At 43.6% G+C, this 14,760-nt stretch overlaps 1 protein-coding gene across 1 annotated transcript; it reads right to left on the bottom strand.

The window, feature by feature from the left end:
- Window positions 1-379: 379 nt before the first annotated feature.
- On the bottom strand, window positions 380-4,067 carry b3gnt7l (UDP-GlcNAc:betaGal beta-1,3-N-acetylglucosaminyltransferase 7, like). The gene is made up of 2 exons (XM_041205859.1): window positions 2,723-4,067; window positions 380-559 (listed from the first exon to the last, which is right to left on the bottom strand). Exon 1 carries the CDS (start codon window positions 4,034-4,036, stop codon window positions 2,738-2,740), a length of 1,299 nt encoding a protein of 432 aa, XP_041061793.1. The 5' UTR covers window positions 4,037-4,067; the 3' UTR covers window positions 380-559; window positions 2,723-2,737.
- Between the last annotated feature and the right edge of the window lie 10,693 nt (window positions 4,068-14,760).

Here is a 14,760-nt window from a genome sequence, read left to right as displayed (position 1 = left end):
TCTGACCAGAGACTGAACCAGGAAGTTTAGGGGTTTTAAATGTACCAGGTGGCAATCAAGTACTCCCTGCTCCAATTTTCATATTTCATAAAAAAAAATAACTGGAGGAACATTAGACATCTGCCACACAAACTACCACATAGATACCAAGAGATGAGGTTCAGTCCAGAGAACAAATAATTGTACAAATTGATCTGAATAAATTGTCCACAACAATATAAAATGTCTATATAGTTATTAGTCATATTTAGAACATTATATGGACTACTGCTTTCTGCTATTTAATCACTTCACAACATCAATACACAAAAAAAGCTTTTAAAGTTATTAACCTTCCACGCACATGGAAATACAGCTTACAGAATGTAAGGAAAAAAAATCACTTTTAGATTTTTTATTAGTTATGTTTCAATGTACATGTTCAATTTGATAATTTTGGCAACATTGTCAAACCATTTCTAGTATCAAAGTTAACTTTTACCAAACAAAAAATTCCATACAAATTATTTTTATTTTTTTGACAAAACAGTCTGGATTTCATAAGACACAATTGATTTTAAATATTAAGACTCTTTAAAAAATTTTTTACACGTATAGGTAGGGGACACTTTTCTGTAGAGGACACACCAGCCACTGTTGCATATTCTTTCCAACCCCCCCTCCCCACAATGTAAGTTGCCCTTTTGAAAGGACTAGTCATTCAGGCAGTGCTTCAATGTTAGGCTAGACATCATGGGGTTAAATCCCATTACTGATATTCCAGCACACTTGTCTCAACATAGAGTGCTTCATAAAAGGCAGTTTTCATTTTGGGGTGGAGACGAGAGACAGTGACAAGTGGGAGGGAGGCAGCAAGAATATTCAATACCATGCACCTCAGCAATTCCATGGCCCCTTCATCAGGACCATTGAGCAGCATCTGAAGCAAGTTAGGCAGAAATTGGTGGCCCTGACTAAATCAGACAAGAGGGACATTTTATACAATGTTAACCTCTCAATTACTTCACATCTTAACTTTTAATTGAATATATTAATATCTGGAAGGGTATTTTGCACAATGATTATTACTACTTAGAATTAAGAGATTAAAGGCTGGATTCCAAAGCTCAAACATCAAAACAGGAGCTTGATTTTCTGACAGTTCAGAAACTGGGGTTGTCTTAGCTGATTAAAAGTACACAGAGGAAATTACTTCATTTTCTCACCTAACTTTTCCTATTACTCCGTCATACTGTAAACACATGACCAAAATCTACATAGATATTTGTAGGCCTGAAATTCCTGGACTGTTTGGGATTGCACATCACCAGCACAATCAAGGCTGAGCCCAGTACCGCCACTGCACTCTGCCAAGATTAAGAGCATCACTTCTTTCAAAAATCACCTGGCCAGTCCTATCACCCATCAGAAAATCTTGGAAACCTGTACTCTCAATGCCAAGAAATCCTACTGGAAATGGGGCCCATACCAGCACCAAATGCCAGGTTCCTAAATACAATGTATTGCTGCACCAAGTTCCTTTGGCTGAAAGCAGCCACTTTTGAAATTAAGCATCAAGGTGCTGCTCTGCATTTCCCAATGACACCAGCATCAGCCATCCTTGCAACAACTTCAACCTGGAACAGGAATATAAATGGGGTCTGGAGCAGGGTGGCAGCCAGAGGTCCCATTGCACCACACTTCCTGTGGAGGGGCAGGGTCTCAAAGCATTTCTGAACTGCTGTTTAACTTCTGAAGATCGGCTCAAAAGCCACAGATCACTCATTTGGTTTAGTGGGAGGAGGGGGAAAATCTGTACTAACACTTTACTAATAATGGCTTTCCAAGTTTGTTGCAGTCACCCCAAAACAGTTCACAGAATAGGCTTATTCAAATTTGGTCTTATTTTGCTTGTTCTTTCCTCATGTCAGTTTGTATTTTTTTTCCCACTGGGGCTGGTGGGGAAGGGAATTAAATTTTCCATTTCCCTTCTGCTGTACTGCATTTTAGCGTATACTTAGTTTGCATGCCACATTTCAGACTTTTTTTCTAAAGAATTACTGGGTTCACTTGATGTTCCTGGTGTAGCTGAATTAGATGGAACAAAAAGGTGGCACCTTCTATTTCTTGTCTGTAAAGTTAGCTGGTCCTTTCTGCAATGCAATATGGAGGGGGTGGGAGCAGTGCAAATCAGCTCACAGTCCCTGGGCAGGCTTGCCCTTTTGTTCAGACTGCAGGATGTGACAGGGTTGGGGTTAGCCATACCCCAACCTACTAGGCCGTCCACCATGATAACAGGAATAATCTACTTGGGCATTTTACCAAGGGATAAACCTCATCCTTATATCTAGCAAGACTAGGCTTCATGACAGGCAGAAAAGAAAAAATAGTTACTATCCCAACTCTTTAAAATGCACTCGAATCCCCCAAAACTTATTCCCTATAATCAAAACCAGTGAAAAAAGAAAATTAGAGTCTTTAGTTGAAGCATCTGGAGACAGATACCGAGGGGAGTGCAACTTTATACATAGAGATTAAACACTGTAGTTTGAGCATACAGCAGTTTTAAAAGTCTATTCTATGAAGTACCTTAACTCAGTTAAGCAAAACATCGGTGTCATTCTTAATGAAAGGTTTCTCTTCATTGCATCAAGCATATTTCACCGGCTCAAAGATTCACTCCAGCAGAAGTACCTAGACTTTTCTATTGTACAGGTGTCCATTCAGTCACTCCGCAAAGGTGGCGGTTGGGGGAGGATTACTCGTTTAAATTGACGAAAAATTTCTTGGCACAAATGAGAGTAGTGTTGTGGACAGTGTCCCACATCTGGAGCAGCCCCTCGGGGCTGAGCTTGTGGATGACCACCAGGTTTTTGTAGAAGCAAGGGTCGCTGTTCATGGGGCTGACCCGGCGCTTTACTATACCAAACGTCCTGAAGGCATAGTGCAACTGCGGCTCGACACCCACCTTCTGCAGGCACATGCCCAGGTAGACGTCGTCGATGGGGTAGAGCTGGATGTCCTCGGAGGCGGCCAGCAGCCGGCGGGCCAGGGCCGAGGCCATGAGGAAGCCGCCGCCGCCGGCGTAGGGCGGGTACGGCTGGTCGTGCAGCTGCTTGGGGATGAAGTACTTGCTCTGGTGGTTGCGGATGGGCAGCGCCCGCGAGATGATGTCGCCCACGAAGAGGCTATCGCGCCGCGGCCCCTCGCTCTGCGAGGAGAGGAATTCCAGAAGGTTCTCCGTGTTGACGAAGACGTCGTCGTCGCCCTTGAAGATGAACTGGGTCCGGCGGCAGTAAATGTCGAACCACTTGAGGAAATTCACCTCCTTGAGGGTCAGGTTGAAGAAAGTGTCCATGAAGTCCCACTGCAGGATGTCGCCGAAGAGTCGGTCCTCGAATTCCAGAAGCTTCTGCAGGTTCCTCCGGTCCTTGCCGGCGGCCGGCGTGCCCAGCAGGAAAACGGTCCTGATGCTGCGGCCGCCCAGGATGCGCTCGCGGCCCCAGGTTTTCCTGACGGCCGCCCGCCGGTCGTGCTGCTCGACGACCGACTTGACGACGATGAGCAGGTGAGGCGGGCCGGGCCCCGAGCATTTTTCCGGGTGGTTGAGCAGCAGCGGGAAGTAGCGGCAGTGCCGGTACAGGACGTACTGCTGGAAGCGGCTGTCCAGCCCCGAGAACCAGGCCAGGCTCCGCACCGAGCCGTTCGGGCTGCACTTGGTCACCGTCACCTCCCAGGCCGGGGCCGGGCTGCTGAGGTTAGCCGAGCCTCCGGCTCCCCCCGGGCCCGCCGCCGCCGCCGTCTCCTCCGAGGCCGGAGCTCCGACGCTGCCATTACCGTTAGCCGCGCTCCGATAGAAGCTGCTCTCGGCTTCCAGCCAGCCCGCCGCCTCCAGCTGCCTCCCGCCTCTTCCGCCGGCCGCCTGCCCCCGGGGCCCCAGGGCTGGGCTCACCCCGTCCCCCAGTTTGAGCTTCTGGAGCAGGGCCAGAGCGGCAAAGAGCAGCGAGAGGCTCAGCAGCGTCTTGAGGAGTTTCCTCTTACGGAAGATGTAGTCCATGGTTGGGGGAAAGGGGCAGAAAGAGAGAGGGAAGGGGTTGGGGGTTGGGGGGTGGGGGGGGGGGGAAAGAGACCCCCTCCCCCTTTCCCCCCGGCTGTAGCCCAGCCGAGCGGGCTCAGAGGGTCGGGCACTGCTCGATACCCAGTCTTAAGGCTGCCCAGCCCGGCCCCGGGGCGCACGGGGAGCTGGAGCCCTGGCACATGGCTCCCTTTCCTATACCCTGCCCCAAGCGGGGCGGGCGGGGGTACTGTGAAAGGACGGCTGCTGGGATCCGAGAGAAAAAGGGGGTTACAGTCCGGCCTGGGTCTCAGACTCTCTCCCTGGGTCGGAGCGGGGACTCGGAGCTGCTCACTCGGGGCTCTCGGCCATCAGACTGAGATCGGTGCCAGAAGAGGAGGAGAGTCAAATTCCCGCAGCCGGACCAGAAGAGAGGAGATGAAGCTCTCGTTCACTATTCCCCCCTCCCCTTGGCTTCTTGCTTTGCTTTCCTCCTCCTCCTCCCCCCACTTGGCAATACCACCAGCTCCAGCTACTTCAATGCCTTCATAGAGATTTCATGAGCGTCATCCTCATTGAAACTGGCCGAGGTCGCCTCTTTTCCACAATTCCGACCTGGCGGTCCTAATTGGGAATTAATTTGCCTTTTTAGCCAGTTTATTAGTTGTGTGTCGTTTCTAAATAACCCTTTCTGGCTCTTTTGGTTGATCTATAAAGCTGACGCTAAGTTGCTTTTGTCACCAAACCCGAAACGTTAAAATTTGAGGGCAAGTCCCTTCAAATAATCGAACAGGGGCTGCAATCACTCGCATTCAGTAAAAACATGAAGCACATACTCAGCCAAGCAGCAACAGTTACAAGTGTCATGGGAGTCCGTAAAATAATTTGAAAAACTAATTTGGCAGAGCTGTTCTGTGCAACATCCTACTCTAATTATGTAGAGCCCTTTATTGGGACTCTTGCCTTTGCTGGATGGTAAAATGCAACACCAAGGATTAGTTCTAAATTTGGCCTGTCCACATTGCTCAGTGCAGTACTCTGTTTAGCATTCCACAACTAATGGACACAGTAGGCTATAGAGTGTCTCACAGGCACTTAGCATAATATAATTTAATTGTGGGATTATTTCTAGTTTATTTCCTATTGCTTTATTAAGCCAACATGCCAATTTGATTGTACCCTTTGGTTTATTATATTAGTGGTACCCTAGGATTTTGGTTTTTTGTTCAGTGACTCTTTTCCAATTCAATGCAGTTGGGCACAGACCCAGGAGAATCTCCTGTTTTATCTGAGTTCAGTTGGTTTATTGCCTTGTTAGAGTCCTGGTGTTCCTTTATAGATGTTTAATTCATTTGAACCCTTTGTTCACATCTTATAATCAACCTACTATTATTCTGAATACTAAAAGCAGAAATAGCTGCCAATGCCCAGTAGGTCAACCTAAGGAGATAATTGATATTAAGATTCTCATCCTTGTTTTCAGATCCACAGTCTCACCCCTCCCTATTTCTCTAACGTCCTCAAGCCCTACAACCAGTGTTTCCTCAAGGCTGCGTGGCAACCCAAATGTTCCCACACAGACTGCACACAAAACAACCTAGTATTCCACTCACCAGGAGCAATTCCAACTCTATTGGTTTAATTTCTAAAGGGATCCTGTTTTGGACAAACTGTTGATTGTTGCCGTTGACTAGAGCACACGAGGATCAACAAGTGCCCACCCTTTCCCTGCAATAGGCTGAAGTACTCCACAATCTAAGACAACAACGTAGAACCAGGATGTGGCAACTATCAGGAAAGACTGAACAGGAAGAGTTCCTTGCTCATATGCTCCAAACTCCTTGCAGAAAAGGCTAACATGTCATTTGCCTTACTAATTACTTGCTCTCTTGCATGTTAAATTGCTGCTATTAGTGTATTAGTGTACAAGGACTCTCAAATCTCTCTAAAATAACAACTCTCTTAGCTCTTAAAAATGTCTTGCTTTTCCATTCTTTCCAAGAAAGTGGATATTTTCACACCATGACCCCTTATACATTTTCACACCATGACCCCTTATACTTCATGAAGAAAAATGCTTTGGAGTCATAAGAAAAATGTCTTATTGTGAATCATTTTATTTTAGGCATCCTTGAAAACATGTACTTCTATCAGTAATTGTTTTTTAAAAATTTGTTCTGTTAAGTGGTGATTTTCTCATTATGCTTGGCAGAATCTAAATAACTAAATGTTGATAATTAAGTCTGTTCATCAAACAATTCACAATGTTGAACCAAAACAGCCAGTGACAGAATCAAGACTATGCAGATGAAGAAAAGTAGACATTTGTAAGTGGTTTTGAAACTGGAACCTAATGAAGTAGTTCAGATGCATTGAGTAGCTCTGGATTTTGTGTGATAGAGCAAAGCCAATAATAGTGAATTGGCAATCCATTTTACTTATTTCATTTTCATTGACTTCCAATGTGCAATTTCACAAAGTCACTGCCTCATTACATTGTATAACGAAGTTGTAAAAATATTCTATATGGAACACACTGCTTTAATATCCCTCAGACTTTGTTGAATGTCCCTATTGTTACAAAATAATCTACTGTCCTGCTCACCAGGAGCAATTCCACAGGGGATCTGGTAGTATAGATAATGCAGGAAATGGGGAGAGCTAAAAACTGAAATAAAGGCAGAAGGTTTTAGAAATCCAAAGAAAAAGATAAAGATTCCTGTGTCATCTGAACAACAATAACAACTTGCATTTAATAACATCTTTAATATAGTAAGTAAAATGTCCCAAGGTGCTTCACAGGAATGCTATCAACAAAATTTGGCACTGAGTCACATAGGGAAATATTGATGTAGGTGCCCATAAACCCAGTCAGAGTGAGGCTTTAAGGAGTGTCTTATAGTAGGAAAGTGAGGTAAGGAGGGAATTCGAGTACTGAAGCAGCTGAAGGAATGGCCGGCATTGGTGGAATGTTGAAAATTGGGAATGGGCAATTGGCCAGAATTGTAGGAATGCAGAGATTTTGGTGGGTTATAGGCAATGCCCTCTAATTTTTTTTGGGGGAGTGGTGGCGGGGTACAGGAGTGATTTGTTTAAGTGTGCAGCCATGCACATGTGATAAAGAAGTCAACTTGTGTGCAGCCTGCGTGGGAACTTCTGGGTTGCCATGCAGCATTGAGGAAACATTGGCTGTAGGGCTTGAGGAGGTTAAAGAAATAGGGAGGGGTGAAGCTGCGGACGGATCTGAAAACAAGGATTCGAATTTTAATATCAAAGTGCTCTCCTTAATTGACCTGCTGGGCATTGGCAGCCACTTCTGCTTTTAGTATTCAAAATAATAGCAGGTTGGTTATAAGATGTGATCAAAGGGTTCAAATGAATTAAACATTTATAAGGAACACCAGGACTGTAACAAGGCAATAAACTAATTGAGCTCGGATAAAACGGGAGATTCTCTTTGGTCTGTGCCCAGTTGCATTGAATCAGAAAATCGAGCCCACATTCCTAAAGGAACTAGCTTATTCTCCACCCATTAACCCTTTCAAAACTGAGGTTGACAGATTTTTAAAAAATTATTAAAAACAGCAAGTTCCAGGAAAGCTCAGCAGGTCTGGCAGCATCTGTGGAGAGGTAAACAGAGTAAACATTTCGAGTCCGTATGAATCTTGCTGAAGAGAGGTACAACTGTGTTGGGTTTTATACTGTTGAAGAGAGGGCTTGGAGCAAGTGGAGCAAAATAGTCGGCCAGGGATAGATAGGAGCTCAGGAGAGATTTGACAAAGATGCCATGGACACAAGACAAAGGGAGCGGTAGTGGTAGCATTAAAGACTGAGGCAGGTGTAATGATGGCATAAAGGTCAGTTGCAGAATGTGCTAACAGCTGAACAAGGGTTAGCGCTCTCTGAAAGCAAAACTTAGATTTTTTTTGTTGAGTAAAGTTATTAAGGTATATGGAGCAAAGGCAAGAAAATGGAGTTGAGGTACAGATCAGTCATGATCTAATTAAATGGCAGAGCAGGCCTGAGGAACTGCTTGACCTATTCTTGTTTCTATATTCCTGGTGCTAGAAAAATGCAACAGAAACAGGGATCTTGGTGGGTTATGGGCAATGCCCTCTAATTCTTTAGGTATTACGGGGCAATTTGTTTAAGTGCACAGCCATGCAGATGTGATAACTTAAAGGAGCCAACTTGTGTGCAGCCTGTGTGGGAACTTTTGGGTTGCCATGCAGCCTTGAGGAAACATTGGCTGTAGGGCTTGAGGACGTTAGAGAAATAGGGAGGGGTGAGACTGTGGACGGATCTGAAAACAAAGAAGAGCATTTTAATATCAAAGTGCTCTCCTTAATTGACCTGCTGGGCATTGGCAGCTACTTCTGCTTTTAGTATTCAAAATAATAGCAGGTTGATTATAGGATGTGATCAAAGAAATAGCTTATCTAAAGGTAAAATACCCTGTACTTGGCATGCTGGAAATCTGAAATAAAAACTGAGAATGTTGGAAATACTCAGCAGGTCTGGAAATATCTGTGGAGAGAGAAATAGAGTTAACGTTTCAGGATGCTGCCAGACTTGCTGAGCATTTCCAGCATTTTCAGTTTTTTTAGTTTAGACAGCTTATATTCTTTATTGGAATTAGGCTTGTAATGATTTGATTGCTGCCAATCACTCTGGAGTACCTTCTTAAAAATTAAATTCTGATATTTATAATTTTGCAGAGTTGTTTTGAGAATGTTTTCATGCTAGCTGGAAGCAAATACCAATTCAAGTTTCTCTTTGTTGGTGTGTGTTGGGTGAGGTATCAATGGATTAACACTATAAGGTTAAAGAAAAAGATCAGAATTGAGTCACCGTTGGCTGTTTTTATACAACTAATCTTGGCCAAATTAAGAGCTGTATTGATGAAAGCCAAAGAGCAAATAATTTGCACTCCCTATTGGGCAGACAATGAGACTTTAAGATTGAGAAAAAGCTGAAGTGTGGTCTGCACTCAAGGTCCGGCTATTGAAGACGTTGACTTGTAGCAGTGTTTGGTACACTGTGCTAATTAGTCTCAGACGTTAGCTTGAGGAGAGACTGTGAACTGACCAGCAGACAGTTAACATTGCAACAGCCACTGTATAAATCACAGTTCTTTAGAAGTTTATTTCATTGAAACATCTTATGAAAACAAGAGATTTTCCATAGAATTTTCAGCATGGAAAAAGGTCCACAAGATCAATGCTAGTGTTTATTCTCTTCATGAGCCTCCCTCTCACCTTATTTCACCTCACCCTATCAACATATTGTTCTCCTTCATATACTTATGTAGCTTCCACATTTTCAAGGGCAATTTTTCACTAGCTAACAGGAATGACTACCTTTGGGACAGATTTGGGTGGGACATTGGGAAAAGGGTAAATTGTTTCACTAAGATGTTTATGTACTCACCCACAAGTGGTTTCCTGTTCTCTTTCGTCATAGGCTCCAGTTTTCATTGCTTGGTTACCAGGAAAAAGCACCAGTGTCTTTAACAAAGATGTACTCAGTTATTTCCTGTTACTTCACTGTACATAAGTGTAATTTTACCTAACTCAACAGAGCTAACAGTAGGCTGTGTGTGTAACTGGCTGGATGGCCTCTTCCTCTGTTGTAAGCTTCTATAATTCTATGAGAAATGGCGCCCACCAGCAGGTCTAAGCTGGGATTGGGGCCTAGAACCTCCAAAGGTGATAGGACAATGCTTATTCTTAGTTTTAATTGTGGGGAGGAGAGAACCTGGTATCCCTTCCCCTGGGGTACCTCCGACATCTTCAGCAGATGGTGACAACTGGCCATAGAATCATATGGCACAGAAGATGGCCACTCGGCCCATCATGTCTGTACTGGTTCTTTGAAAGCTTTCCAATTATTCTCCTTCACTTTCTCTTTCCAAATGCTCCTTTATGAGCTGCCAAATATAAAGAAAGTGTCAAAAGTTTTTCAGAATTGTTCTGAGCATTACACTTGATTGATGAATACCCTTCTCTTCATTTGCACAGCAAGAGCACCCTCTATGGGTTATTTGTAGTCAAGAAATAATCTGCTTTCAGTGCTCTGAGTTGGTGCCATGTGATTGTCATTGTTTTAGTAATGTTTGTGATATTTTACAATGGCCTGATCATGAACAAATAACCTCTACTTTGTCTTTTTTCAGATATAGTGATGTTTTACACCACATTTTTTAGCAAAGGAAGAGGGAGAAGAGATTTAACTTGAATCAATTTTAAAATAGGAATGCTTCTTTTGTTGGATGTTAAGATTTGCATGTGTGAAGTGCCCTATCACACCTAGAAGACCTCCCAAAATGCTTGGAATGCAATGAAGTGCAGTTATTTTGTGTTCAGCAAGATCCCACAGGCAGCAGTGAGGCAAACTAAAATTGTTAATTTAAATTAATAGGTCAACAAGACCAATGGAGAGAGTTGATGGAATTTTCCGGTCGTTAATAGCATGATTCTTGACGCCTGTTCAGAGTCTAAAGTACAAGTAAGAAAATTATAGGTGGTAGTTGGAAGGTGAGGGGGGTGGGGTTGAGATTGCATTTTTCTGAGGTACCTCTAGTGAAATTAATGGTAGTGGAGCACCCCCAAGAAAGTTTCCGGCCAAAGTGTTTAAATGCTGCGTGCAGCAAAACAGTGACAGAGGATCAATGATTATTGTTCTTGCTTTTTATTATATAATTGGTTTGACGTGCAGTAGTGTAATTGTTGTGTGTTGCGATTTCAGTTTCTTAGCAAATGGAATAAATGTCTGTCAGGAATCGATGGAGACTTCAATGCAAAAGGATTGATTAAGTGTCATTCCAAAGAAATTAAATGTTGCATGTCAAAGAAACAACAATTTACAACAATATAGTGGCTTTGCGGGTAGTAAGGCATCACAGGGTGCTTCAAAGAAGTCAATTCAAGCCAAATTTGACATTGAAATATTAAGAAAAGTGACCTAAAGCTTGATTAAAGAATAGGTTTTAAGGATTACCTTAAAGAAAGAGAGAGGTGGTGAGGCTTAGGGAGGGAATTCCAGAGCTTAGGACATGGACAACTATGAAGACTCGGTCACAAATGGTGGGATAATGAAAATTGAAGATGTGCAAGAGCCCAGAAATGAAGAAATACAGAAGTCTCAGAGGATTTTTGGGCTGGAGTAAATTAGAGATAAGGAGGGGCAGAGCCATTTGCATGGATAAGCAAGGATCGATATGTTTGCTTTTGATTGTAAGACCACATACCCATAACAGTAGGGGTATGTTAAATTGAAAGAAGTTCAAATAAATCACTTTTTCACTTGGAAGAATGTTTGGGCTCTGGATAGTGGGAAGGGAAGTGAAAGTGCTTGCATGGGAAGGTGTCATAGGAAGAGGAGCAGTCGTTGGGGGTGATGGAAACATGGACTTACATGTCATGTAAGGGATGGTCCTTTCAGAATTCTGAAAGAGGAAACCCTAGGAAAGGCCTCAGCTTCATTCTGTTATGCCTCCAGCTAAATGACATTTGAGTTTGGCAGAACAATGAGCACTTCCTCCAAAACCTCAGTGATTGTGACTCATGCCCCACACTGCGGACTCTTTTCCCATCTTTAGAATTCTCATTCTACCTGAACCCTTCACCTCTTGGCCTCTTACTGTCTCTAGATCTTTCATTGGGAATTTCTGGTGTGATGTTGGCTGCCTCAGTTTCTCTATCTCCTTCACTCATGCTAAGCTACCTCCCTCTGAACTTGCTGCACTCTCAGGTCCAACATGGTCATTAAACCTGCTGACAAGTGTAGCAGTATTGTTTGGCAAACAAACCTCAAGCTAGCGGAGGCTGAACGCAAACTCTTCAACACCACCTCCTGTCTCCACCTGGACCATAACCCCTGACCACTGAAGATCAAGCTATTGTTTCCCAAAACATCACTGACTTCATCTCCTCCGAAGACCTTCCTGGCTCAGGCTCCAACCTCATAGACCCCAACCTTGTGCAACCGTCTTCTGTCTCATTCCTGAAATCCAAAAACCGGACTGCCCTGGTAGATCCATTGTTCCAGCCTGTTCTTACCCATGGTTCTTATTTTCTCCTTTCTCCATTCTAATATTTTTCCCTTTGTTCATTTTCTTCCGACCTACACCTGCAACTCTTTTGATACCTTCTGCCACTTTAACACTTTCTAGTTACCTCGTCCTTTACACCACAACGTTCTCCTTGAAGCAGAGAAGGCAAAGAGGAGATCTGATAGAGTGTTTAAAATGATGAAGGGTTTAGAGTACATAAAGAGAAACTGTTCCAATGATTGAAGGATCAATATAAGGGGGCACAGGTTTAAGCTGATTGGCAAAAGAACCAGAGGTGATATGGGGAAAAACCTCTTCATGCAACAGGTGGTTAGGACTTGAAATGCACTGCCTGATAGGATGGTGGATACAGATCCTATAGAAGCCTTCAAAAGGCATTGGAAAAATATTTAAAGGTGAAAAAAATTGCAGGGATATCAGGAATTAGTAAGAGAATGGGACTAACTGCATTGCTCTTTGAAAGAGCCAGTACAGATTTAATGGACTGAATGGCTGCCTCCAGTGCTATACTATTCTGTGGTTCTAGATGTCCAGTTCTGTATACCTCAATTGCTCAGCAGGGTGGCATGCTAGCCCTCCGCTTCTTCCTTAAACTGAGGGTCAACTGATTCACTCCTCTACATGGCTGAACTTGTTCATACATTGAACAGCTTCTCCTTTGACCCTCTCAGCTCCTCCAAATAAAAGTTGCCACTATGGAACATATATGTGTTATGGCTAAAACTGCCTTTTAGTTGGATACAGGAAACATTCTTTCCAGTCCTACTCACATCTCCTCCTTCACCTCTTTTCCCAGTACACTGATGACTGTATCAATGCTGCTTTCTGCTGTCTCTCTGAACTGGAAAATTTCATCAACTTTTCTTCAAGTTTCTTCCCCGGCCCCTTACCTTCCATAGTCTATCTCTGACTCTTTCCTTCCCTTCCTTGATTCCACCATCCCCATTTCTAGGAACATGCTGTCACCCAATGTCTGCTATAAGCCAATAGATTCCCATAACTACCTTAATTATACATTCTTCCATCTTGCTTCCTATAAGGGCTCTATTTCATTTTCTCAGTTTCTCCATTTTCATCTGTTCTGGCAAATCCACCTTCCACACAAGTGTTTCTGATATGTATTCTTTTTTCCTCAAAGATTCCCTTTCATTGAGGTTTACAGGGTGCACGACTGTGTCTGTCCCATTTCCTGCACCTCTGCTTCCACCCACCCCCCTTGCCCTTAACTTTCACCCCTCCACATTCAACAGATCATTCTCCACCATTTCTGCCACTTCGAGTGCAATGCCACCACCAAATACAACTTTTCTTGCTCTCTCCTTTCAGCATTGCCTCTATGGCATCCTGGCCTTCACTTCCATCAGCTCAACAATTGATTCCCTTCTTACAGCATCTTCTCAAGCAGGTGCAGGAGCTGCAACAGCTGCTGTTTTGCCTCTTTCCAGCTTCAGGGCCCCAAACATTCGTTAAAGTGAAACAGCAATTTACTTGAAATAAAAACAGAAAATGCTGGAAATAGTCAGCAGGTCAGGCAGCATCTCTGGAGAGAGAAACTGAGTTAGTATTCCATAGAACCATAGAAATGTTATGGCACAGAAAGAAGCTATTCAGCCCATTGTGTCTGCGCCAGCCAAAAAAAAGAAACTAGCTGCTCATTTTTAATCCCACTTTCCAGCACCTGGTACGTAGCCTTGCAGGTTACAGCACTTCAGATGCAGATCAGCTCACCGGTTTCTCTCTCCACAGGTGCTGCTTGGCCTGCTGAATATTTCCAGCATTTTCAATTTTTATTTCAGATTTTTCAGTGACTACAGCATTTTGCTTTCGTATTTGTGATTTCCTCGTATTTCTTTCAATTCAGTTTACTATATTCACTACTCACAATGTGATTTCTGCTACACTGGGGAGGTCATATGCAGATTGGATGATTGCTTTGCATAACACCTCCCTTTAGTCTGCAAGTGTGACCTTAGGCTTTTGGTTACTTGATAATTGAAGTCTCTGCTCCACCCCCACTCTGACCCCTCTGCCTCCGACACTGCTCCAATGGAGCTCAATGGAAGCTCGAGGAACAGGACCTTATCCTTCGGTTACACGCTTTCCAGCCTTCTAGATTCAACATCATGATCTACAATTTCAGATAATGGTCACTTCAGGCACTGGACCCTGTATCCAGGAAGCTCGGGACCAAACATATTCCGGATTTGGGGATTTTACAGATTTTGGGTCACCAAAACAAAGTGGCAGCTTAAAGAAGTACGCTGCATACCAATTTCAAATTGCTACCCAGGATGCCAGCTTCGAATGTAGCCGGATTTCAGGTCTTCCCAGAGTTTGGGATGCCGGATAAGGGGTCCAGTACCTGTACTTTTTTTGACAGCAGCTGCTGGTAATGATTCTGCTGTTGCCATTTACAGTTCCTCTGGATTCATCTTTTGTTTATTTACTCATCCCATTAGCATCTTGCCCCATCATCTGTTTTGTCATTTAAATTACTCCTGCCTTCCACTCTATCTTAAACCTTCCTTTTTGTCCTTTCATGGAGTAATTATAAAAGAAAAGGGATCATTCAGTCCATTAAGCCCACTCCCCACCCCGCCCTGCCCCCGGTCCATTTCCACTGCCAATGTATTTGCTTAAAACCTATTACATC

Source organism: Carcharodon carcharias, chromosome 15 (assembly GCF_017639515.1).
Source record: "Carcharodon carcharias isolate sCarCar2 chromosome 15, sCarCar2.pri, whole genome shotgun sequence".
NCBI classification, from domain to species: Eukaryota; Metazoa; Chordata; class Chondrichthyes; order Lamniformes; family Lamnidae; genus Carcharodon; species Carcharodon carcharias.
The sequence above is the reverse complement of the archived record's forward strand: the minus strand, read 5'-3'. Positions and strand labels throughout refer to the sequence as shown.